This window comes from Electrophorus electricus, chromosome 8 (genome assembly GCF_041902795.1).
Source record: "Electrophorus electricus isolate QZ-2024a chromosome 8, ASM4190279v1, whole genome shotgun sequence".
NCBI classification, from domain to species: Eukaryota; Metazoa; Chordata; class Actinopteri; order Gymnotiformes; family Gymnotidae; genus Electrophorus; species Electrophorus electricus.
In genome coordinates this window covers 7,290,534-7,315,862 of record NC_137504.1, presented here as the reverse complement: position 1 = coordinate 7,315,862, position 25,329 = coordinate 7,290,534, and the positions used below count along the sequence as shown (strand labels likewise).

General features: G+C 41.1%; 2 protein-coding genes across 3 annotated transcripts in view; both read right to left on the bottom strand.

Annotated features, from left to right (window-relative positions):
- capn5b (calpain 5b) overlaps positions 1-18,486 on the bottom strand; it is a 23,417-nt gene extending 4,931 nt beyond the window's left edge. The window contains exons 1-14 of one of the 2 annotated variants that reach the window (XM_027006805.3): positions 18,351-18,486; positions 17,490-17,648; positions 16,390-16,617; positions 13,631-13,739; positions 12,696-12,874; positions 8,725-8,856; positions 5,634-5,842; positions 5,178-5,370; positions 3,973-4,166; positions 1,600-1,677; positions 1,049-1,244; positions 823-945; positions 394-590; positions 74-195 (exon numbers count right to left, since the gene is read on the bottom strand). In XM_027006805.3, coding sequence (XP_026862606.1) covers positions 74-195; positions 394-590; positions 823-945; positions 1,049-1,244; positions 1,600-1,677; positions 3,973-4,166; positions 5,178-5,370; positions 5,634-5,842; positions 8,725-8,856; positions 12,696-12,860 — 1,609 coding nt within the window. In that variant the 5' untranslated portion in view covers positions 12,861-12,874; positions 13,631-13,739; positions 16,390-16,617; positions 17,490-17,648; positions 18,351-18,486. Of the gene's footprint in view, positions 1-73; positions 196-393; positions 591-822; positions 946-1,048; positions 1,245-1,599; positions 1,678-3,972; positions 4,167-5,177; positions 5,371-5,633; positions 5,843-8,724; positions 8,857-12,695; positions 12,875-13,630; positions 13,740-13,877; positions 14,771-16,389; positions 16,618-17,489; positions 17,649-18,350 lie in introns of those variants that run through there. The other variant, XM_081718997.1, reaches the window with a different exon arrangement.
- cul5b (cullin 5b) lies at positions 17,976-25,329 on the bottom strand. The gene is given in 15 exon segments (XM_081718998.1): positions 17,976-18,512; positions 18,568-18,677; positions 18,898-18,958; positions 18,961-19,013; positions 19,238-19,379; positions 19,704-19,764; positions 19,766-19,887; positions 19,981-19,988; positions 19,990-20,060; positions 20,154-20,315; positions 20,443-20,523; positions 21,025-21,122; positions 21,451-21,824; positions 23,992-24,071; positions 25,273-25,329. Coding segments are annotated over 12 exon segments (1,149 nt in total). The 5' UTR covers positions 21,103-21,122; positions 21,451-21,824; positions 23,992-24,071; positions 25,273-25,329; the 3' UTR covers positions 17,976-18,312.

Here is a 25,329-nt window from a genome sequence, read left to right as displayed (position 1 = left end):
CTTTGAAAGCATTAAAAAGGAGGGTATATAGGGCCGTAACCTGCACGGCTGCTCGCTGTTAGCAAAGGTTTACCTCCATTAGAGTCTTGTCCCTGCAGTCCTTCAGCACTCAGCACATGCACCTGGGTGACCAGCTGAGGATATCCACACATGCCTGTCCAGCATGTCTGAGGAGGCTCATCCAGAGTCAGCTCTCTGAAATGACACAGTGGTGACAGCAGGGAATCAGAATATCCTGAGCACTAATGACCTTTCAGGCACAAAACGCTTATGAATGTGGAACCTCTCATTGAAGCATTTGAATACAATTGAAGATTACAGAGAGATATTATAGGAGTTATAACTAATATGAGAAGGAAAAACAGTGAAGGAAGTAATAGCAGCATGGTTTACTTGCAGTCTGAAGGCACATCAGTGAAAACCCGGAGTAAGAAGTCACCCTGCTGGCCAGGGTCAAAGGTTGTGGGAATTATGACATAACGGCCCTCTTTTAGCTCTTTCCTCAGGAAGACGCACCGAGAATTGATGTAGATTGAGCCAGCAACCTTCTGTTGAGCTGAGTGCATGCGGTACTTTCTATTTAGCTCCACCTGGTGGAAGGGAGGTACACTGCAACTAATGAGGCTTTTCTCAGGACATGAACACATTGGTTGGTATTAACTGTGACAATTAACCAATCATGTAAGTATTTCTCAAGGGTTTTAGACAGCTCTCTTTAGATTCAACCATGTCATAATAAATATCCTGATGACATTTTAATGTCTCAAAACAATTAGGTATGCTTGCTGTGTATTCGCATTTGATAAATGTACATTCCAGTACCCGATGGATGTCAAATCCAATTGCCAGGTTCTCGCCTTTGCCTTCCTTGGGAGTTGCCCTTCTCTCTTTCTGCTGCAGGCAGATCAAAACCTCATCCTCCACCTTTCTCACGTCAAACACATACTACAAAAGGAAAACAATAATACCAACAAAAATACTTTCTAAGTCTCTCAATTCCTAATGCATACACACACCCCCCCACACACAGGCATGCATATACACTTACCTGGGGGTTCTGCAGGAAAGTGGCCTTGTGGTTGATGCAGCCTCCGGAGCGATTGCGGAGAGGGTCATCCCGGTACATCCAGGAGCCCCTCATCACCTCCTCCTCCCAGGTCTTATGAATGCTTAAGTAGGATGTGTTTATCAGCCGGCACAGAATCAGGTCAGTGAAGTAGTGAGAGAAATCCTCAAAGTTCATCCTAAGGGCATAGTTAGAGTCAATGGGGAATGAAGTCACTATACTAGTAAATTAAGAGTTGACAAATAGTTTTCACCAAATGCATATGATGGTACACTATGAAGCTGAAATCATTGGTGAGCAATATTTTTATGGTCTTAATTTGAATCCAAAGTAAATATGCACAGCTCATTTCTGTGGCTACTTTGGTAATGTGCTACTTTAACTTGAACCCAATGTTAACTAACCCATAAAATCAGCTTCACCATATACTGGCCAGAGTGCAGTTTAGAAGAGACACTTCAATAGATGCTTCATTGTACTGGGTTTAGACCCAGGCTGGAGGCTGAGGGGCAGATTTAATGTAAAAATCTCACCAGAACTCTCCATCATCCTGAACTGTGACGCCTAGCCTTTCCCTCTCACTCTTGCTCACCTTCTTCCACTCCTCAGAGCTATAGAACACATCACACACACACACACACACACACACACACACACACACACACACACACCAGAGTGCTGTTCATCAGACTGAGAGACTGAAGTAAGTACACATGCTGCTTCAGGCAGCTCCTGTGGCTCTGTTTTCTGAGGATTTCTGGAGCACAACACAGTACGTCTCATCAAATCCTCAAATAATATTACATCTGGCCAACATATGAAGAAATACAGCCTTCCCCTCAGTAATATCTGTCTGAATGGTTGGTAAATAATTCAGAGGCAGAGCTTAAAGCTTTGATGTTGGATGCAAAAAGGAAAAAAAGAACAGTTTTTTCTTGTTCAATTACAACTGCATCTCAATTTCACAGCCTGCTGTTGTATAGGAAATTTTGGTTGGCTCTGATAAAACAAGACTCCAGTTATTTAAACATGTAAATATGGACACCTAAACACCCAAGAACCTCCCCCTTCCACCCCAGAGACTTCCAATTTTACACCCACCTGGCTTGATATTTCAATTTCATGCTGGCTAGAGATAAGAATAGACATTTTAGCAGTGTCTGTGTGTTATTTAGATTTAACCTGTCTCATGGGACGGGACAGAGATGGTTTTCTCTAATCTCTATGGACATTCACTACTACAGTGCTATAAGAGGTAAAAGTAGCAGTATTTGTGTGCCTGTGATAAGATGAATAGTAATAGATTTAAAGACAATGATAAATAAATGTTACATTTTAATGTGAATTAATATTTAGTGAAGTAATGCACTAATGTACACTGTGTGCACAATTATTGGCAAGAGAGTATTTTCACCATATCATCATTTTAATGCATATTTTCCAGCTCCAAGCTGTATAGACTTGAATGCTTATTTGAAGAATATCAGGTGATGTGTATTTGTGTAATGAGTAAGTGTGTGGCCTAAGGAGACCAACACCATATATCAAGGTGTGCAATTATTTAATTATTAGGCAGATTCTTTTCCTCAGGCAAAATAGACAAAAAAAAGAGATTTAACTGACTCTGAAAAGTCAAAAATTGTAAAATGTCTTTCAGACGGCTGCAGCACTCTTATAATTGCTAAGATATTGGGGCATGATCATCAAAGGTTTTGTTGTTGTAGTCAACAGGGTTGCAAAAACCTAACTGCCAAAGATTTGAGAAGAATCAAATGTGACGTGACCAGGAACCCATTATCCTCCAGTGCACAGAAGTACAAGGTGTTCAGTACTCAGAGATATGACCAAGGTAAGGAAGGCTGAAACCCGTCAACCACTGAACAAGACACATAAGGTGAAACATCAAGACTGGGCCAAGAAATATATGAATACAGATTTTTCAAAGGTTTTATGAGATGAGAGTGACTCTTGATGGGCCCGTGGCTGGACCAGTAAGGTGGAGGTGGGGTACTGCTATGGGTTGGTGTTATTAAAGATGAGCTAGTTGGACCTTTTTCAGGTTGAAGACGGACTCAAAATCAACTCCTAAATCTAAACTCCTGCCAGTTTTTAGAAGCAGTGGTACATGAAAAAGTCTGCATCTTACAAGAAGATCATGACTTTTATGCAGGACAACGCTCCATCACATGCATCGAAGTACTCCACTACGTGGATAGCCAGTAAAGGCCTTAAAAATGAAAGAATAATGACATGGTCCCCTTCCTCACCTGACCTAAACCCTATTGAGAACTTGTGGGCCCTTCTTAAATGGGAGATTTTCGGTGAAGAAAAACAGTACAGCTCTCTAAACAGTGTTTTGGAGGCTGTGGTTGCTGCTGCACAAAAAGTTGATCAGCAGATTAAGAAACTGACAGACTCCATGAATGGAAGTCTTGTGACTGTTGAAAAGAAGTTTGGCTATATTGGTCACTTTTTTTTTTAATGTCAGAAATAATTTGTAAATTTTGAGTAGTCAGTTTATTATTCTTACTTTAACAGATAAAAAATAAACAAGTCAGATGGGAAAATTTGTTTTTCATTTAGTTGCATAATGATTCTGCACATTAATAGTTGCCCAAAAATTATGCACACATAGATATTCTCCTAAGAAAGCCAAAACATTACTTTTACTTTCTTAAATATTCAGCTTTATTAACTTTTTGGATTAACCAAGAGCACTGTAGTTGTTCCAATAATAAAATGAATCCTCAAAAATACAACTTGGCTAATAATTTCACACAGTGTCTGCCATAAGGTGGAAGTCTTCACAGAAAAAACATTTTTAGTCTTTTTTTTGGTCAAAGTTGTTTTTTGTTTGCTAAGTAGAGTCAACACTAGACCTCCAGTCCAGTAGGGGGCATTCTCACCTGTCGCTCCAGGGCCCACTCCACTCCTTTTCCCCCCAGGGGTTTCTCATGCGGATCATGTGGAGTTTCTCAGATTTGAAGAAAGCCAGCAGGCCGTGGCCCAAGCGCACCTTCCGCACATCCGTCACGGCGTAGGCGTGGCCTTTAACCAAGCCGCAGTCCAGCCGAGCCTCCATGTCCTCCATTGTAGTCGCCTGGGCAACATGACAATCGACAAATTCCATTTCAATTAACACAAAACAAAAGTGCAAACAAATAAACAAAAAACCCAATATGAACAAACAGCAGATTACTATTTCACTAGCCAAAATTAAGATATAGAAACTATATAGAAGATATAGTCTGAAGAACAGTGGCATTTCCTTTGACATGTAAATTAAATGACAGTGGAAATGTCTGTGCTATTAAAAGCAATACAGAGTAAAACATCAATGATGAAACAAGTAACTGATGTACATCACACCGTACGAGACTGAACTACCGCCTCAAGAGAAAATGGAGCTCTCAGTATATGACAAGACTTGTAACCTCCCTGTGACACCCATTATTTGTCAACATAAATGTTCTCAGATTGGCTTTGTGTCTCCAGAATACAGGGAGGAGAGAATGATTAAAAAAAAAAAGCAATTAGACAAAGTGTGGAAGAGGCATGGACAGGGATGTTAAATGGTTTTTGTTGTGTTCCAAAAATAGCATTCTTCAAAATAAATGCAAACTGTGCCTCCTAAACAAAAAAGCAATAAAAGGGCCCAAGCCCCAAAGCTGTGTGACGCGAATAGGCTTGCTCTCTTTTGTACTCTAGATTATCTTGCATCTCTAAGAGCCCAATGATTCATGTGTTTATTTGAATTGATTTTTCACTGCCCTGACAATGCTCTTGGATGTCAATATGTTCACAGTAATATTGTGTCATTGTGTATGTAAGACACTTATTGTTAAACAGGGAACACAGCCATTCACAAATTGCTACAAGAAAATGAAATTCTGGAAGAAGCTAATGGATACGTAGAACAGCAACAAATGCAGGTTATCATGATAGGCAACTAGACAGTCACTGAGACCACACAAGCAGAGTTACTCCACAAAACATTCATGAACTCACCCAGAAAAAAAGTACAATATTCCTTAAATATACTGAAGCACAGAATGAACTGTTAGTTTATGATGAGGTTACTTTAAGTTAAGTAGAATCTTGTTCTTCCCACCCTGATGGAGCAGCTTATGAGGCCATCCCTGTTGTGGACCTTGAGAACTCTCTCAAAAAGCTGATTCCTGGCTACTTCATCCTGGGCAAACTGGCCCTCCAGCAGGTCCACAGGCTCAGACACGCCACCGGTGAAGTCCACCAAAGCATCAGCTGTGTTGCCACCATCCAGGGCTTCGTAGCAGCCGTACACTCTGCAGAGTCAAAGTGTCTGAGCTGCTACAATTTGGTTACTTTAATGACCTTCCAGCAATGCTGTGTGCATTGATGCATTTGCCTTATACAAATTTTCTCACCCTCCTTGGCAGAGGTGCTTACCTAAATTATTTTAAAAACTAACTCCTTAATTTCTTCTTTATTATAATGCTTCCTGAGATGTGTTTTCACTTCCTCATGCTAATGTAATGCAGTACAAACAGATATGAATAAAATTCACTTTCTTCATATGGTTGCTTACTTGGCATAAGCCTTCTCCACCAGGGCACTCCAAAACTCGTTGCTGTCATTTGAGTGGCAGTACACTAGCTGGTTCTCCACAGTGGGCAGGCGGTCATCGATTACCACATCCACCCATTCCCCAAAGCGCCAGAAGCGGAAGTGGAAGATTCCTGCATAAGAGTCTGGTTTCTCTGGATCCCATTCCTGCTCCCTCCAGTCTGGGATAACCTGGACAGAGGGATGATTATGATGAGGAGGAGGAGGTGAGAGACGGCATACATAGCATATAAATACCACAGTTTATAAATACCCCCTTATAAAGCCTAATAGCTCCCATCTTGAACAAAAGAACAACCTAATTTATCACCATGAATTTAATATCTGTTTAGTGTATGAATCCTAGAAGTCTAATAAGGGTGTGTTCAGACTTGGTAACTTTGGATCGATTAAAATGAACCCTGGTGTGAAGTGTGAACACTTCCTTTGAAACTCTGGTTCACACCAAATAAACGGACCAAGACCGCCTGAGCATGTGGGTCTTTATCCGTTTCTAAATGAATTCTGGTGTGGTTTGTTTGAAGTATGAACACAATAATAACCAGAGGAATCTAAATGAACCAAACACAGGTTGTGATGACAACAGATTTGACAGGAAACAAGCAAAAAAAAAAAGTTTTCCATCACACTTCAGTACAGGCATTGGACACATACGTCGTCTTCTTTTGCAGTGTACCTTATTTGGTATGTACAGCGAGGAATTTCTGGTGCTGTTTTAACTCCTTTATTAATTTTATGACCTCTTGCTGTGTTTCCATATGGGAAAAAATAGGTACCCCAATAAGTGCATTAAGCCCATATGTGCATCATATTTCACTTTTTTTTAAAAGTTATTCTGGTTGGATTGTAAATTTGTGAGTGTGAATGCTAAGCAAACCAGGACTAAAATGTAACGATTTAACAATCATTTTCTTGTTTAGTCCAAACCAAGGGAACTGAACTACAAGTATTTTGTCTCAGTTTCCCTTACAAAAAATTGGAACCAGCAATTTTAAGCTCTCCACCAGCATTAGTGGTTTAACAATTGCCTGCCATGTGATTAAGCAGTTTTAGCAGTTCCTCAAGGGCAAGTGGGCTGCAACCAGCTTCCTGTAGGGAGGCATCTTGCCAATCATGCTTTCCAGTCTGCTCTGTTCTCATGAGCACTTCATGTTTCTGGGAGGCTGTAGTTACAACACAGAAGCTCTCATCCCAGGAGGACAGGCAGCTGTTAACAGAACGATAACAACTTCTGCTGGAGGGGCACTGGAGCGATTTAGAGGGCATGAAGGGGAGCAGAGCTACTTTCATCACTATGGGGGCACTGCGAGACAGCACAGAGATTGGATTTGAAACAGTTTAGTGGTTATTGTTCTGAGAACAGCAAGCCTATCACCTCTGCTGCAGGCTATGCTCTGTTAATGACCTCAGGTGATGATCTGTCTGCAAAGATGCAAAGACCTTTCATGCTATGAACCTTTCTTCTAAATGCTATGTTACTACACCTTCAGCTTGTTCACCTTGAATTATTTGTGCCTTCCAGAGTTACGCCATCTATGCATCAGGCATATGGAGAACAAACACATATGTAGCAAATCCAGTTGTCCCATATTTCCTGAGGGTCCCTGCTTTACAGCTCCAAACATCACAGAACTATGGTTGCCTTGAGCAAAAAACCTTACTGTGAAATAATTTGCTTTGTTGTGTGTGAGCGAACAGCAGTATTCTCTGTATTCACTGAAGGCTCCAAAGAGGCAGGTGCATGAGACAGGCAGAGAGAGACATTGGTGAGACACACACAACATGCGAGAGCAACAGCTGAGGGAGCCACGAGAAACCCAAGCTCAGTCTGAAGAAGAGGAGAAGGGACATGACAGCAAAAAAGCCTCCATCAGAAGCATGGTGAAAGCAGAGAGGAATGCTGATGATGGCCCAGACACACTGTTACAGGGCCATTGTGCTGAGGCCCAGGAGTCTGGACAGCCGAGTTGGACAAAGTGCATGATATGCCTGATGTTCTGTTTGCCTTTGAGGGAGACCATGGTTTTGCGGGAGCCATGGTGTCTTCCACATAGCTCAAAGGCTTTTGAGTGAGGAGGTCAAAGAGAGCTGTACCATGGCCTGGGTGCACACACGTGCTCTGAATGAGCTTGACCATGGCTACATGCTGCAGATACATTATCTCATTAAAATGGATGTGGATGTGTGGTTCAGAACACCGTGTGCATGATTTAATGGCCCAAATGATTTAATGTCTCAAAGTGCAAGTTTGGGTGTATATGTGTGTTCATGTGTGTGCAGGAAACTCAAAGCAGTAGGGCAGAGATTTAGGGTCATGGACAGAAGCGCACTATCCTCCATTCATCAATACCTGGCCCTGTCAGGAAAACAAACTGCAGGAGGAGGAGAGCAGTGAATATGTGGGGAAATCCCTGAGAGAGAGCAAGAGAATGCCCATCTGGGCCTATGCAGTTGTAAGGGTGAGGAAATGCAGCACAGCCAGGGTAAAGCAGCAACAACAACAACAGTAGACTGCTACTATCTGAGACAGGACAAACTCTCAGCTTGGCAGGTCGAACTAAATCACAATGTACATTCTCACAGTTCAAACACTGTAGTTCTCACAACTAAAATACACAGAACTACATAATTTACTCCTTCTATTCTTGTTGGCTTCCATGGCAACAGAAAGCTTGATTGACAGCTGCTCTAGGAAGGTTTGGTAGTTGCATGTATCAGCAAGTAAGTGTGAAGGCTGGGTAATGAAGCCACAAGTGAACTGAGCATCAGTTAGCAGGTCCTAATAGAGGTTGGTCCTCCCAAGTCCCTTTGCTGCAAACAATCTCTAATGGAGGTCTCAGAGAGCTCCTGAGCTCTGCATGAAAAACCTAGTGCAGAGTAATGCACTCTCTAACACCCAAATAGACTCTCAAGGACAAAATAAATACATATTTATGTAGTCACACAATGCAAATCCAGCAAAAGGAAATATTTACTGAAGCAGCATTTGCTGACATATAAGAATTCATTGTCATAAAAAAGGGCCACACCCAAAACATACAGACACTACATACTTTCTGCCACAGAGACTCGCGAGAAGCCAGGCTGGAGCATGCTGCCACGAACCAGCAGTTTCCCAGCTGCCCTTGGTGCAGGTCATGGGCACTGATCCCATCCACAAACAAATGAGGATCATCACATAGCTCCTGGTAAAGAGAAAGAGAAAGCAACAGGTCTTAGAAGGAGCAAGAGAACAAACATGTGAACAGGACACAGGTAAGTGAATATAGGAAAGAGGTAAAAAAAACAAAACAAGACAGGTATCGTTGCTGTAGATTAAAAAGACTATAAAGGAAGGAAAGGAATATAAAATGACTATGTGAGATGGAGACCATAATAATCTTTCCACTGGAGGAGCAAGCAGAGAAAGGAAATGTAAAATTAACAGTGACTGGGGGCTAAAGTCCAGAGCTAAATCCAATAGGCATTTATGACCATTTAGCCTTGCTAAAGCTATGTGCCTTCTAATTTGCCCCTTCCTCCCTTGTACACAAATACAGACCATTTACATGCATAACAAGCTATATATCACATTAAAAGAAAGTGAAAAAACAGAAAAAATCTAGAGAGTGAGACAATGTGCAGAAGGCCGTGAGTATTTGCTAAGAGTGTTTCGTACAGAGACACAGATCAATTCAGTGTTTTTGAATTTGAAGGAGGCAGCGTGACACAATCAGCCCCAGTAAGATCCTACCTCCCAAACTCTCCCCATCTCAGACTGCACACCGCACCCCCTGGCTGGGTGGGGATGCTCTCAAGCTGGGTGCAGAGGAGCAGAGATGCTGAGAGAATACAAGTGTAAGAAAGTGAAGATGTAGAAAGATGCTATGTGACTGTGTGTGTGTGTGTGTGTGTGTGTTTCACAGGCTGATTTACCCTCACCAAATTCCCTGCAGAACCTCTGCAAACCTCCCTGCAGAGCCTGTTTCAGAATGCACCAGCAGAACTACATTATACTAACAAAATTTCAAAAGGACAATGCTTCTTGTGTGAACTTCATGTTCTTAAAAGAGTGTCTAGAAATTAAGCATGCGCAGTCAAGTGAAACACATACACAAAGCTACACAAACACACTGTTATATGAAATGCTTCCCAGATCTCAGTAGGTGGGGTGTAGAGGATTTACACTGTGTACTTCCCACCTGCTCTCAACAACTCATATCACCCAACAGGCAGGACATATTCCACCACACACTGCTGCAGCATGGAAATATGAAGTGTGATGATATCATGCGCACATGAAAAAGCACACACACACCTCTTTATTTTTTCACAACCCCAGATGACATGACACCGAAACGTTTCTGTGCACGGTCCATCTATTATAACCGTTCACACATTCATATCACAATATGTTCACACTGCACGACTGATCTTCCATCTACCCGACCCCTGTGTGGATGTGATAGTGCTGCTCTGTCAGTATGTGCACAGAGATGTTGAGTCCATCTTCATGGTGAAATAGGAATAGAAATAAGCTCTTTAGTGTTATGACTCAACAAACACTGCCAGCAGTCGATGACAAACACTAGTCAAGTTCATCTCCAGGACAAATTTCAGACAATTTCAGACTTATTGACTGCAGCTAATGTATGATAGTGCAAAACCTGAGTAATTATGAGTACTTCTGTTTTAGACTTCTAATATGTGATCTGAAAGCCACAATGTAATAAAAGCAGATCAGATAACTTGACATGGTTTCACAGTCTATTAGTGATCAATAGTTTACTTGCATTTCGGATACCATTTGAGGGTGGAATAAGTATGAATGGGGGGAGAGTGACAAAGTGATAGATAAAGAAAGAAGAGAGAGAGAGAGAGAGAATGTGAGAATGTGTGGAATGTGTGGGACAGACACACAGAGCTTTTCAATGCAATGAACTTTCTCCAAGGCTCCAACAATAAATGCAGCCCTCCACTTCTGATATAATTCCAATGTTTTGTGCCTGTAATGTAAGAACTAAGCCTGGTGCTAGGAGTGTGGCAGTCCTAGCCTCAGCCTTAGTTCCTCTGTATGCTATATTAAAGACATTCTGACAGAATGCAGAATGTTTAACTTGATGTGTATGTCAAGGACCTGAGGCTTTAGATTTAGGTAAAGAGGTCCAAGGTTGTGCATGTGTGTGGGAAAGTGAAGCAGTTCTGGGAAGGAGCTGAGGGAACTGACTCTGAGCAGACTCAAAGTTGGTCATGTACCAGCTCAGTGGAACAACCACCTCAGGAACACATACATTTATAATTACAGCCCAAAACAGCATTCAAGGGGCAACCTTGTCCTGGATCTAGACAGTTTAAAGACTAAGGTGCATGCGTATGTGTGGTTACAAATTCTTCAACAAAAACAGAGTGCCAGCAAATACCTTGTACTCAAAAGCATAGGAAATAAAGCCCCATCTCAACTCACCAAGAAACACACACATTCACATATACATACATAAATACCCACACAGATGAATGTACACACAACCGCCTTTCCAGACCCTTCCTATTTTCTGATTTGTATTAGTTGATGTAGTGGTGTGTTTCAGAAGCTGTTGCTAGGTCTTTTCTCTGAGTAATGACAGACTGCTAGACCAATCAAAGATCTATGCAGTATTGCCTTCAGTAGCCAATGCCAGGTTCACAGGGTTGGAGAAACCAAGCTCATGTCACTGGCTCTCAGTCTCATTCATCTTAGAGTAGAGGGGGTTGAAAAACCACAATTACTAACCATCACAATTGGGTCCACAAAGGCGAGCCAGGCACAGACCGCAGGATGGGAATATGGTGTAGTGGGGAGTGGTGGTCAGGAGAACAAATAAAATGTAAGGAAAGGGGGGGGGGGATTTTTCATGACGCACTGAAATAGTGCTAAGCCTGATTTGTGGACACATCTTACAGTCAAACGCCCAGAAAGGATACTGCCAGAGGCATTTCATTTTACACCTCAGAGACAGCCCTCATTGATTCAAAGCTGCAAAGGGGGAGAGGGGGGTTAAGTGGGGTGGGGCAATCAGAGAGAGAGTAGAAAAAGAGAGAGAGTCCCATGGGTGAGGCACACAGGCAAGAGAGATTACTAGAGACAAAGGTGGAGTAGTGTTAAAAGGACGCAAAATTTTAATTGTGCAAACCCAATCCAACTCTGTAGTCCTACTCTTCATAAAACACGCCATAATTACAAAGACATAGTAATCATTTATAGAGCAAAAGACCATGAGTGATTATTCAGTCAGTCCATTCTTTGCTTCCACTGCCATATAAACACTCTTTCTTATGCCACTACTGTTTGTAGCAGGTCTGACAGTGTTTTAGTGGTTACCCGTGTGCAGGGCTGCTGAGAGGTGAATGTGGATGTTGCAGTGTGCATTTACAGCCGTGTGTGTGTGTGTGTGTGTGTGTGTGTGTGTGTGTGTGTGTGTGTGTGGCTAGTCAATGCTCCAAGAGAATGAGCATGTGAAATGAGTGAGGAATGATTGACCTAGACAACCCTGACACATAGCCTGACACTGGGTACAGTATGCAGTGTTTTTTCTTTATTATCTGCACGATTATAAATACAAAAATACTATATATTGTCTAGTATGTTGCCCTGGTATTAGTATTTAGACTGACTACTTTACCTGCAATCTTAACAGGAGTAATAACATCTAGGCCAGTGCAAAGTATTAATAAAAGTGTAAGTATAAAGGTACATAATGCAAACAATATGGAATGTAAAATGTTTTGGTCAAAGAGCTTTCCAGTCCCTGGTGATGAATGACAGACAGCCCTTCCTCCTTGTTCTGCACCCCTTTGTCCTTTTCTGCCTTCCTAAATTATTAGACCCCATGAGAGGAGAGTAAATTAACAGGGCCCACATACCTTGCACATTGCCCAAGATGGTTTAACCTGCACAGCATGCTCTGAAGCTGAGGAGGCAAACGTTTGAGCAAAGCTGGCTGCTCAGTGGGTGCCAGCCTTGGTTTGCATGTATGTGGGTGGCTGGGGCCTGACAGAGAGTACTTACCTGTGGCCGCTTCCAGTGCACACGCCCAATGCGGTTGCCCTGGTAGAAGAGTGAGTGGTCAGCAGCAGGGAAGAGTGGGTCCTCAAACAGGCTGCCACTCTGTAGACACTGCTTCTTCAGAGTGGAGTACTGCTGGCCCTCGAAGGCCTTGGCCGACGAGAACATCCTTCAAGATGCCACTGCGGGAGAGGAGTGAAGAGACACATGCTGTCACCCAATTAGAAGCAGGAAAGACATGACTGGATACACTGGCCCAAAAACTGTACCTTCACAGAACACAGAGGATGCTGCCCACCTGGTGGTTTACTTTCAGATTTGGACACTTGAAAATTGGACATAAAAATATATCATGCCATATCACACCATAAGATACTATTAACATTTCGAATAATAACAAAAAATATATGGAAAAATTAATATATCAAACTTTCTCCCAACAGAGAAACACAGATTCTTGATATTCGTCCTATGAGAGCTTATCATGAGACCTTCACATATGGAAGCAATGCTATGATTGTGATTAAATAATGCATATTCGTGCTAATAAAGATTTCACCTCTCCTTTGACATTTAAGTGACTTGAGGGTGAATTATCACCTCTTTATACTGTGTACCCTGAGGCACTACCAGGTGATGAATTGCTTGTGTATGATTTTAATCATAGCACCATTACACACTCTCTTCCTATCTATATACCTGCTGTCAGTATGGTGAGGATTCTAAATATTTCCTTGGTACTACTCTAACTGAAAATATGTCGTCACCCTGTCAATGAAAACAAAAATTACAAAGCATACCAGGCCATTGACACATAACAAGGAAGAAAACACTACTTGAAAAAAGGTGAATTCCAGCTTGCAAGAAAAAGAAATAAAAAATGCTCACACACACACACACACACACACACACACACACACAGAGAATGCCTCACACACCCGTGCTTCCTCCTTGCCACTTTCAGATTGGCTGCAGCAGGGTCCTGCAGCGGTCTAAAATTTCATTGGTGCAGTTTTCAGTGCCTGCACACATCGACCCGATCATTACCTTCAGAAAGAAAGAGACAAGAAGGGACTTTTTCAGCGGCATATGTGGTTAGCAACAGATTCCAGTTGCCAGGGAGACATTCGTAGGATAAAGCAATACAGCCCTCTAATCTTGTTAGTCTTAGGAGGACGCTCTTACTGGAGGGCTGTGGCACACACAGTCTGTGTGGTGGCGAGTGCTCCTGACCAACAACCCGAACACGGCCAGTGTTACGTGGTGCTGGATTCTCCCTGTGCTGGCCATGGTGTGCTCCCAATTCATACACTCCCCTAGCATAGCTCAGGATGAAGTGTGACATCACACATACACAAAGACACACACATGTATGTATGTATGTATGTGTATGTATGTATATATGTGCATGTGTGTCTGTGTTTAAACTGTGTTCAAAGTTCCACATCGGATGAGATGGATGAGATATAGGATGAGATACATTACAGAAAGGTCTAATGAATTGCAGATATGCTCCCCTCCACGTGTTTTGGAGGAGGTGTGCGAAATGTATGGGGAGTCTGTCAGTTCTAGCTCTTTGGGGGAAGGAGGATGCAAGAGTGGTGGAGTTGCAGTAAATGATTTCTCTCTACCTCTGGACTGCTATTCTGATTAATTATGACTTCAGCTCTACAACTACTGTTTTTCAGTAATGACAAAATCATTGACGGATGTCAGCTGCAGCTGCAAATACTCCTTATGAGCCATTTTATCAGGCATACACAGTGGAGTGCACAAGACAATGTATTCTGCACAATAAATGAACATTTGAATGCCTTTGGTCTTATTTGCTATCAAACATCTTTTCAAACTAAATGCACGTATTCTCCTAAACAAAATAAAGTGACATTACTTTTTATAGCCTCAAAGCTCCTGCCTTTTGACAGAAGATTATTAATCGCTTGTTTAAGGTGGGTTTGTGTGAGCATCACTGGGTCAGTATTTCAGTGATCACTCGATTACACTCTTGACTGGAGCACCTGGAGAAAAGAAAACACTGCATTCAGGAGCCAGCATGGCAGATGGTGCTGGGCCTCATCTTGTGACTTACTCGGGACATCAGTGAGACCACTCTACACATACATGCAAACAGATACTCTCTCTGTCTTTTATATGTATTTCTCTCTTCTATCTCTTCCCCCTCTCTCATCAAGGCAGCAGGTAGGAAACACTGAATCTTATGGGTGGAGAATAGACTCAGGTGGCTTACAACCAAACCCGAAAAGGGTGAGCAGCATGCCTCATCACACTGCCTCATATGTACACATACATGACTGAAGTTGGTCAGACACTGTTAGCGCACTGGAAATACCATACTGACATAAATATGTTTTCAAATGGAAATAACATGCCAGCTACCCACTTCTTTAACTGACACACCCGCATTGCCAATTTATAGAAAGCAACCTGAAATTTTACAAGACTGGTAAATTATGGTAGTTTAAGATCATGGCTGTTTAAAGAAGGGGATAAAGTGGCAGTTGAGGTGGCAAATTACTCTCCACATCCAAATGGATCCTGTGAGCTCTCTCTTGAAGTATAATCATCCCACAAGACAGAAAGATTGTAACAGCAGCACACTGAAAATACTGAGAGAGGGAGAAACAGGAGGAATAAATAGAGAGAGCGAGAGAGAGGGGGGTGAGGGAGAGTGAGAGAGAGAGAAGAAACAGACATAGAGCAAGAGCACTAGAGGAAAGATATAGAGATAGTGATAGAAAGAGAGAGAGAGCGATACACTGGCTGGCTGGCTTGGTAGAACCCCCTTCGCTCCTCTCCCCTCCCCCACACTCTCAGGGTATCCCAGCCATGGTACTGCAGCCACTGCCTGAATGCATATGGTGTACAGTGTCATCTGCCATCCATGCGTGGATCATGCCCAGTTCCTCAGTCTCCTCAGCCTCATATAGATTCATTGGATCGCATGGTCATACAGAGCAGGCTCTTAATTACTTCTTAACTCATATGACAACATGTTAACTGTTACATAATACAGATTTTGCCACGTAATCTTTACTTTTTATAATGACCAAAAATAATATGCAGGGGCACACCATTGTAGCGATTCCTTAATGGGTCAATTAAAAATCCTTGGACATGGGATATTGTACTGTTCTGAATTCAGTAGTTTGCATACATAGGCTGCAAGGGCTTTGTCCATGCGATTCAATGAACCGGTGACCAAACTTATTACAAAGCTGGAGGCTCGTGAGTGTTGGCCATAATATCTCTTTAAGCATCTGATTTGTAATTTACTATGGGAAGTCTCTTAGTAGCTCAACACAGTACTATTTCCGTTTAGTTATGTGTCGTGACGCGACTATGTATTTAATAAGGAATGCCGTATGTCCTTAGGCGCAGCTCCTAGATAAATCGTATTTGGATTACAAGATCCTTGTCACCTGTAAGTTTAGCATAAAAGACGAGCGCATATTCAGCATTCAGCAAATTTATCTGCTGAGGAACTGGTGCTCAGAATGCTTGATGATAAATATAAATAAAGAGTAAACAGGATCAGGTCTCTAGCAGGTCTATTCTAAGAATGCCAGATTTTAATGAGATATTTTAAAACGAAATATTTAAAAGCAGTCTAACATCGTGCCCTGTTCAAACCATTGTGACCGTGACTGCGCTACGTGACTTATCACCCAGCCTATACCTGCGCACAGCTCCAGTCCCTCGGTGGCGTCTTCTCTCTGGTCCTACGAGGATCCAGCGGCGTTCTTTCGGTCCCGCGGTGCCAACCTACGCTCTCTCTGCAACGCACTGCTCGCTGTATTCGCTTGCAGACAACCACTCCAGCGCGTCAGGGAGGGGCTTACGAGCAGGGGGAGCCATTTCATCCGAGCATGTGCAGCAGAGATTGACTCGCTCGCGCGCGCGCGGTCTAACACCCCCCCCCCCCCACCCCACACACACATATATATATATATATATATATATATATATATATATATATATATATATATATATATACATACATTTATGGCATTTCGTTGACGGTTTATCCAAAGCGACTTACAATATTGACTGAATACAACTTGAGCAATCGAGGGTTAAGGGTCTTGCTCAGGTGCTCAACACACACACACACACACACACACACACACACACACAAAGGGGGAGTGCTACTCAAAAATATAATTATCAGATAGACTATTAGTCAGCACTATTAACACTCCACCATATTATTATTATTATTATTATTATTACTACTACTACTACTACTACTACTACTACTACTACTAGTAGTAGTAGTAGTAGTAGTAGCAGTAGTAGTACAAAAATAAAAAAATGTAAAAAATTCTTTATGACCCTCGAGGCCCATGACTTCACATGATCCAAAATTCACTTTGGACAAAGGTCAAAAGGCCCAAATATAAACAGCCCCTGTATGGATTACTTTTAGTGGGCTTGGTTACTGTGAAGTGTTGAAGTTTGTTTACTTGATGTTTGTAATTACATCACACTGGTGTTAAAACCTGATAGCAGACTGTACACTTCAACAATTATTGCCAAATTCAATGGAGTTCCATCAAAATATTTCCAGCTGAGCAATTTGACGACATAAGTTGAACATGTTACTACAGTGCTAAAGACTCAGTGTGAAGTGTACTGCAGCACCAGACAAGCAGAACCCTGGACAGCTCCTATCCTGAAAGTCACAGTTCACAGTTCCCTGTCCTACCACTACAAAACCTTGAACAGAAAGATGTCCTCGAGCTGAAGGGAAAACATCTCATGATAAATCATACTCACCCCTTGTGGAGAAGGCTGAGGTCAGCAACCACACATGGTCTCCTGAAGGAGAGGGTAGTGTGATGGAGACCATCACTCAAGAAGGTAAATATGTGTCTTGGCTTCTTTACCAGAAAGCTGGCTCTTTGGTCCAGTGGTCAGAGCACACTATGTACACTCCTTGAAAGACATGGATTTTAGATTAGGTGCAGTCTTCATCACAATCCTGTACTGGATTTCTTTAACTCAAGAACTACATCACTCTTCAAAAGGAATCAGTTCCATGGATGACAGAAGCAGTATCTTGTGGGCTGGTCTGATCAAGTGCATTTGAAAGATATTAATCTTAAGAGACACGCTCACATGATCATGAGGAATGCTTGAGCTAACTCTTGAGGGAAATACAGTGATCACATGGCCCTACACCCTGACCAGCTTAATTTAGAGTATCATCAATTAAATGCTGTGAGCAAGAAGTAGAATTTTAGACAAGTGGAAGAACAGTAACATACCCATTATGGCAACAGTAATAGAGTGAATGTTTCTATCCAAACCCAAAAAGCTTAGCATACATTTTGACAAACACATCCAGAGAGTCCAATGTCAATATCAACTCATTTATTTTATGATAGATTTACTCCAAATGTTTATTTTAATAATCTTATAGCTCTGTAGCATAAGGTAGGTATTAGTGGTTATTCTAACTGGCATGTCAGAGGAAAAAGCAGGTCAATTTACCATTGGCCACTTTCATGTGCACTGAATCATGTTCAGATATGGAGTCTTACAGATCTAGAGTCTAAAACCATCCCGCCAGGCTGGACGTGCCTCCCCCTGCACACAGCTATGCCATGTACATTAATGTGTTAATGTCTGTCTTACTTCACTTGATGTATTTGTGTTCCATCAGCCACTCCCTCTGCTCCTTGATCATCTTCATCTGGGGAGGAAACATATTCTCCAGGATCTCCACCAGCTCTCTCTGCAATTGGGCATTTGTAATCCTCTTCCTCATCTTCTTGATCTGAATAATGACCTCCCGTGAACAAAGTCATGGGTAAATCATTGGAATATATGTGTTCAGATGTTTTTTGCTGTGTGATTAGTATCCAGTACTGGATGATGGCATCATTCTTTTCCTTCCTCATAGTGAATTTTAGGTGGCCAATCAGGTTGATCTCCCCTCTTTGTTTGACCTTTCGGTTTTTACTGTTTGAAGAAAATAACTGCAAAGTCCATAGGAATCTGATTGATATTTTATGTCAGTTCATGGGGTGACTGTAAGCACTTAATACATTACTGCAGAAGAATGAAGTTGATTCACCTACTGATGTCCACTCTTAGTAAATATAGAAATCAGATAGCTAATAATAAATAAAAATGTCAAAATCAATTATAATAAAATGTGAGGCAAGCTGTTATGCATCACATTAATAAGAACTCCTGGTTGACATAAAAAAGTGTTCCCTCTGTAAAGTCTTTAGGAGAACCCAGCCACGACTCAGGATTACCTAACGCTTCAGCTTAAGAAAGGCTACAAGGGACTAAAAAACAAGCACATACATATCCATGGACATCTGTACTTAAAAGCACACACACGGTCATAAAGATTTGTACTCAAAAGCACACACATGGCCATAAACATATGTACTCAAAAGCACACACATGGCTATAAACATATGTACTCAACAAGCACATGCATGGCTAAAAACATATGTACTTAATAAGTGACTCATATTGAATGTCTTTGGTCAGCGTGAGGTCCAGGGCAGAGTGTCCACCATAACTCTGTGTTTGGCAGCTCTGGGGCAAGTTTCAGCTTCTCCAAAATGGTCCTCTCTCTGGGTCCTTGATTCCAGGCTAACACCATGGCTAATTTGAATCTAGTAATTTCTAAAGTACTCTGCCAGGCTTTGCCAACGACATGTCAAACCCAGATATTGGAAAACTGAAATAGCTAAAGACAGATAAGAATTCTAGATAAAGAGAAGACAGCAGAGCACTGCACGTGTTGAAGCTGGAAGACAAGTCACAGCAGGGATCATTTCCTCCTCAGTAGAAATGAATGTGTGGGCAATTAGCTTGAGTTTTACCCTGGAGATTTTCTGTGCGCTTCAGTAACCTCTCAAGTATTCTTTACCTGTGACATTGCCGAATGCAAAGAGGAACGAGATTAAGGACTGAGTTGGTCTTATTTAACAGAGGGCATTTTTCCCTACATCTAAAGTGTGCTACCCACTATGTCATTGGAGATGAGGTGATGCCCTTGTAGTTTCCTGCCACAGTGGTTCTTCCACTGTGGAGAAATCCACCATTTCTGAGATGAAATCTTCCAGCTCATTTCGTACAGACACAAAGACCTTCTCTGAGCTCTGGGACCATGCTCCTGCATTCAGGATCATTATTTTGACTGAATTGGCTTCTGTGTGGACAAATCATGGGTGATTATTCAAACACATGTGAGGTTGTTCAAGAGTTTTGCTGTAAAGGGCTCTATATGGTGAATTCTTACCAGGTAATGTTTTTGTGTACATTTTTCAAAGACCGCATCCTAGCCAGCTTGCTATTGTAATCAGCAGGCATGCTGACCTCCTGTGCAAATGTAACAGAAAACACAGATGAAAGATTCAGACCAACTAGAGCAGATATATGAAAGTGGATGATTGACACCCCTAAGCCTCATACCCTCAGAGATTCAACCATGACCTCCTCTATGTTACTGTCAGCAGGGATGTCCAGAATCATCTTAAGGGTCAAGTGTGCTTTGTGGTACCTCATGAAAATGTTTTTGTTCTGAACACCACTGATAACTGGAACCATATGGAATAATTTTAATAATGCAAGAGACTAGCAATAAAAATAAGTTTATTTAGAAAAGCTACAAAAAAAGAGTCTACCAATGACACCAATTAAAGAACATAAAAGTGCCTTTATGTAGAATATAACTATATAGATCCAACAGATTTACTACCACATCCTGTATGTCATCTGAGATGAGTTTCTTGCTCAGCATTGTCTTCCTGAGAAGCATGTTACAGGTGTTTTCTGTGGCACCCTGAGACCAAAAAAACAAACAAACAACCAACCACAACTTGTATGGACTACTAAAATGCTTAATTTAACATACACTGGGAGAATGCATTTAGTGTTCTTACCTTTAGAGGGAGCGCCAGTTTAAATATGGTGACATCATTTACTGATTTACATGGGTACAGGAGAAATTATTTACAAAATAATGACAAAATGAAAAAACCTCATAGGTGTGAATTGATATATCCAAAAGCCAATGAACTGTCATTCTCTCTGTAAGAAATCCAGGGTCATCTTGGATGGCTTCTTTACTAACTTACTAGCAAAAAATGTGGAGCTGCTCCACATATTCTTCTGAATCCAGATGAAATGTGCAAAATAACATTTCATACCAACAATACATTAAGAAAATGTTACCTATCCTAGAGCACCACCTACTGTAAGTTTTACACAGAGAATTATGTGGCCAATTGTAAAGAGCAGGAATAGCCAGGGATAGTCTTTACTCGATGTCTTCAATACTCACAGTGGTGCAGCTCTCTGCAGAAGCCAGCCTATCTGCCATGACAGCAATCATGCTGTGGTCCTCCAGGTCCTTCAGCATTGAGCCAATGCCACTGGACACTTTGGTCATAAGTGAAAACATAAGGCACAACTCTGTAAAGCACACACTCGGGATGGTCTTCATGTAGTAAACCCAGAACACAATCTCAAAGATGCAAATTTGTTCTACTTAATCAAAAATCTTCCAAAGCAAAAAGAATTTGGATAGAAACAATCAGAACAGATGTAATAGTCAACACACAGTGGCACTCTGAACACCTCACATGTGCAAATCATTTACACTGTTAATAATAGACTTCACATTTGCAACGGACAGATGCACTAAGTGAGGATCTGACACAGAGACACAGATGGACAGCTGGAGGTTGACACAGACATGGCTGCTTACCATGCTCCTCTGCCAGCCTGAGCTCATGTAGCCTTTGGCACTTGTGCTCCTGCTGTACTCTCGCTCTATCTCATTGGATTTCATCATGCCAGCATACACAACCTGGCTGGTCTCTTTGAAAAACAGTACTAGTGCATTCACTTTATATTAAATGAGCATTTATATTTATACTATATTAAATGAGCAGAGGCAAAACCACAAATGATCACAAGTGCAGTACAGGGCTTTGCAGTGAAGCGCTGTGAGGAGCAATGCACACGCTACACTAGATGGCAGCTTGGGACGCTACTCACCGTCTGGACTTAGTTACATTGACAACTCGCCTTTAAATGCCCAAGGGCTTGTTTCTTTGCCTCTCTGAGCTTGGCATCTGCCTGTTACACACATACAGATACAAACACACAAACACATGGAGTATGGCAAATATTAAACTTGATAACAACCCCCCCCCCCCAATAATTACATGATTAACTATGAAGATCAACTGATATGAGAAATATGACAAGACAAGAGATCTTAAACCATAAAAATGATGAAGTCTTATTAATCCAGAAAACACTGAACATTGAAAACATCGAAACATACTGGAGAGTGATCTGCACACTGTTCATCTCCCATTAAGTTATTCTCACAAAGATCACATGCGAAGTGAAGGCTTAGTGGTAGTGTATTTTTGCTGTTGGCTGGTATATGTCTGAAAACATTTAGTGTAGGATGGAGACCAAGAGACAAGAGTCACCCAAAGCATCATCATAGCTCTGTGAGCCTCTGATGGATGTGAAGCTGGTTTTATCACTGTACAACTTTTGCACACTGATCATGAGCTACAAGTCGAAGGCCTCACCCAGCCTTTCTGCTGTCCTGTGATTCTTTATATTGCAGAATATGGATCCATTCCACAAATCAAGCATGAGCCGCAACTCAAAAGATGTAAAGGGATCAGACTGCAAAATGGAGTCTCATTACAATTCAGGTCTTAATCAATACCTCCCAGTGAATGTTATCTGACAGCTAGGAGTTAGTAATAGTAATTTTCAAAGTCAATAATTAATAACAACAACAGAATATATGCCTCATATGGCCTATTTTCTTAACAATGTTACTTCTACACTGGACTTCTTATTGCTGTCTTGATTACCCATCAGGGTAATCCACGTGCAGAAAGGCACTGCATGAAGAACTTCCTCCACTCCACAATGTAATCTTTAAGCTGGACTATGTCATCCTGATGACTCAGCACTCTCTGGAACACATTACAAAGCTGTGAGAACAGTATGACCTTTCCATGTTATTCCAGAAGATCACATAGCAATTTCTTGTGGATTGCCCTATTACCCAGCAAACCTTTTGAAGAAATAACCAACTTATAGCCTGTGCTCGCTTGATAAAATCAAGGCTATCTTCTTTTAAAACCTACTGAAGATGGGTCTTTATCATCCCATAGACATACTGCATGGAAGTAGGAGCAATCTCTAAAGGAGGAGCAATCATATTAACCTTACAGAAATCCAATTTACCAAAATCAAAGGATCAGAAAAACTATGGCTTACTATAAAAAATAACAGCTTACCCACATACTAATTATATATATATATATATATATATATATATATATATATATATATATATATATATATATATATATATATATATAAATCTCTAATGGGCAAGAAGATGGCAGGAGAGTGATATGGAGCTGCTAGCTGCTGGGACTCATTCTTTTGTGAAGAGCAGAACCTTAAACTGAAAAATATCTTCACATGGTAAGATAATTTTTGTGGGCACTGTAAGAAACTATTTAAATTGAAATCTCTTATGTATGTATACTGTTTTATAATTACACAATTCTGCCCTTTAAACTGCTTGTAGATAATATTTTATGAGGTCATCATCGATTGTTGGTGTTCTTGATGTTTATTTGAAATTGGTTCTTTTATACATGCAAACCAATAAAGGTTCAGCATGTAACTCCTCCGATCTTTGCATGAAACAAATGCTCTACTGCAGATGTCTCTTGAAGACTGTTGCATTGGGTCAGGTTCTGTCCATGCCGATATGTGGCACAGCAGTGACGAGTCAGTATCTCACAGAGGAGCAGGTGGAGACTCCAATGCTGCAGAGCTTCCTCAACTACACACTGCTGCTTCTGACCTATACCTTAGCACTGGCTTTCAGAAAAGGTAGGAGTCTGGGTCAATTGGGGACAGGTTTTATGCAATGTAAGGTTTACTATATGCTGTTTTACCATGCTAAAGTTGCACATAGAACATGTTTGATGGTGAATCCAAAGTCATTGGGAAGGCAAGTGATGAAAAGACATAACATTTTTTAAAAATTCTAAAACATATGCTTTATAAACACACTTTCAGGCTTTTTAGAGAAATATGTAGTTTTATGTTTAAAACCTGTTCCCTCTTACCTAGGTGATGGGAGTATTTTTCAGATTTTGAAGTCAAAGTGGTGGAAGTATTTACTAATGGCACTCACAGATGTTGAGGCAAACTACACAGTTGTGAAGGCATACCAATTTACTACACTTACGAGCATTCAGGTATTTCTCATTTCTGTTTGTCTCTAATGTCTGTAGTTTTCAGTCCCAGTCATGATGAAGAACATCACTTCTATGGAAAAAAATAACCCAGTCACAATGATATATTGATGTACACTCATATAGACATTTTACAGAGAAGCCAATTTTCAGCCTTGGTGAACAGGAAAAGAAGTCAAATCATTGCTGTTTAATAACAGACTCCTCGCAAAGAAATTAAAACATGATGGGCCACTTTATATCCCATTTGTCCTCAAATTGAAGGGAGCTCTTATTCTTATACAGAAGATAACATGTACTGTATTACGAATATCTAGTTTAACAGTATCTGCTTATAGAGTGACTAAAAACTAACACAATGGCACCCACAATGGCATGTAATGAGAAGCACATCATTTCCTCTGTGACATGCCATTAACTGTTTTGTTTCCATTATTGGCGTCATTAGCTACTGCTATTCACTGCATTATCATTTAATGGATCAACCTACTGGAATGTACTTATAACTATATATCTGTGTATTTTGTTGTTGTCTGGATGTACTCTGTTCCTCATTATATATAATATTCTGTCAAGAACTAATAATCATAATCATGTTACTTTCGCACTTAGGGTACGGGTGTTGTATCATCCTGGGGTTTTCAGCCTGTAGGGCGCCCTGCCCTGCGGGACCCCAGGATTTGTCAACTCACGTGAAAACATTTTAAAACAGACGAAACTCTTTTGCCAGCAATCGTAATCGATTCGTAATTTTCCCGCTAGAGGTTGCTAGAATGTCTTCTTCTTGAACAGAAACGTTTGATTATACTCAGAAAATGTATTATCGTCTCACTGACTACACAGGCTACCCATCTACCTACATCCTATTCACATTCAGTCTTAAAAATGGACTTGCAAAATTTAAGAGTAGGAATAACAGTGAAGACATTTTTTTTTTCTGTTGTAAGTAAAATAAAATCCATTGCTTTGCACTTTATGTATAAGAGGAATATTAGTTATTTCGTTGAGCTTGCCATTGTTATTCACATGCGCATTATGGCTCAAGCTTTGGACATTTCTCCCTTAAAATATCCACTGTAATAACACGTCAGCAGTTTGACCAAGTGCGGTCAAGTTTGTTATTGCACTGCTCATGTGAAAGGTGCACAGTTTAGCTATAGCCAATTAATAAATGGCAAGACGTAAACATACATGCAACCTCAAAAGAGTCACGCTACCAGATGTATCCATTAGTTCCGTTATACCATATATCTTTAAATATAAGTGCCTCCTACCTTCCGCAAATTTGACTTCGCCATTGCTCAATCTCGCGTGGTTTGCAAAGATCCCGA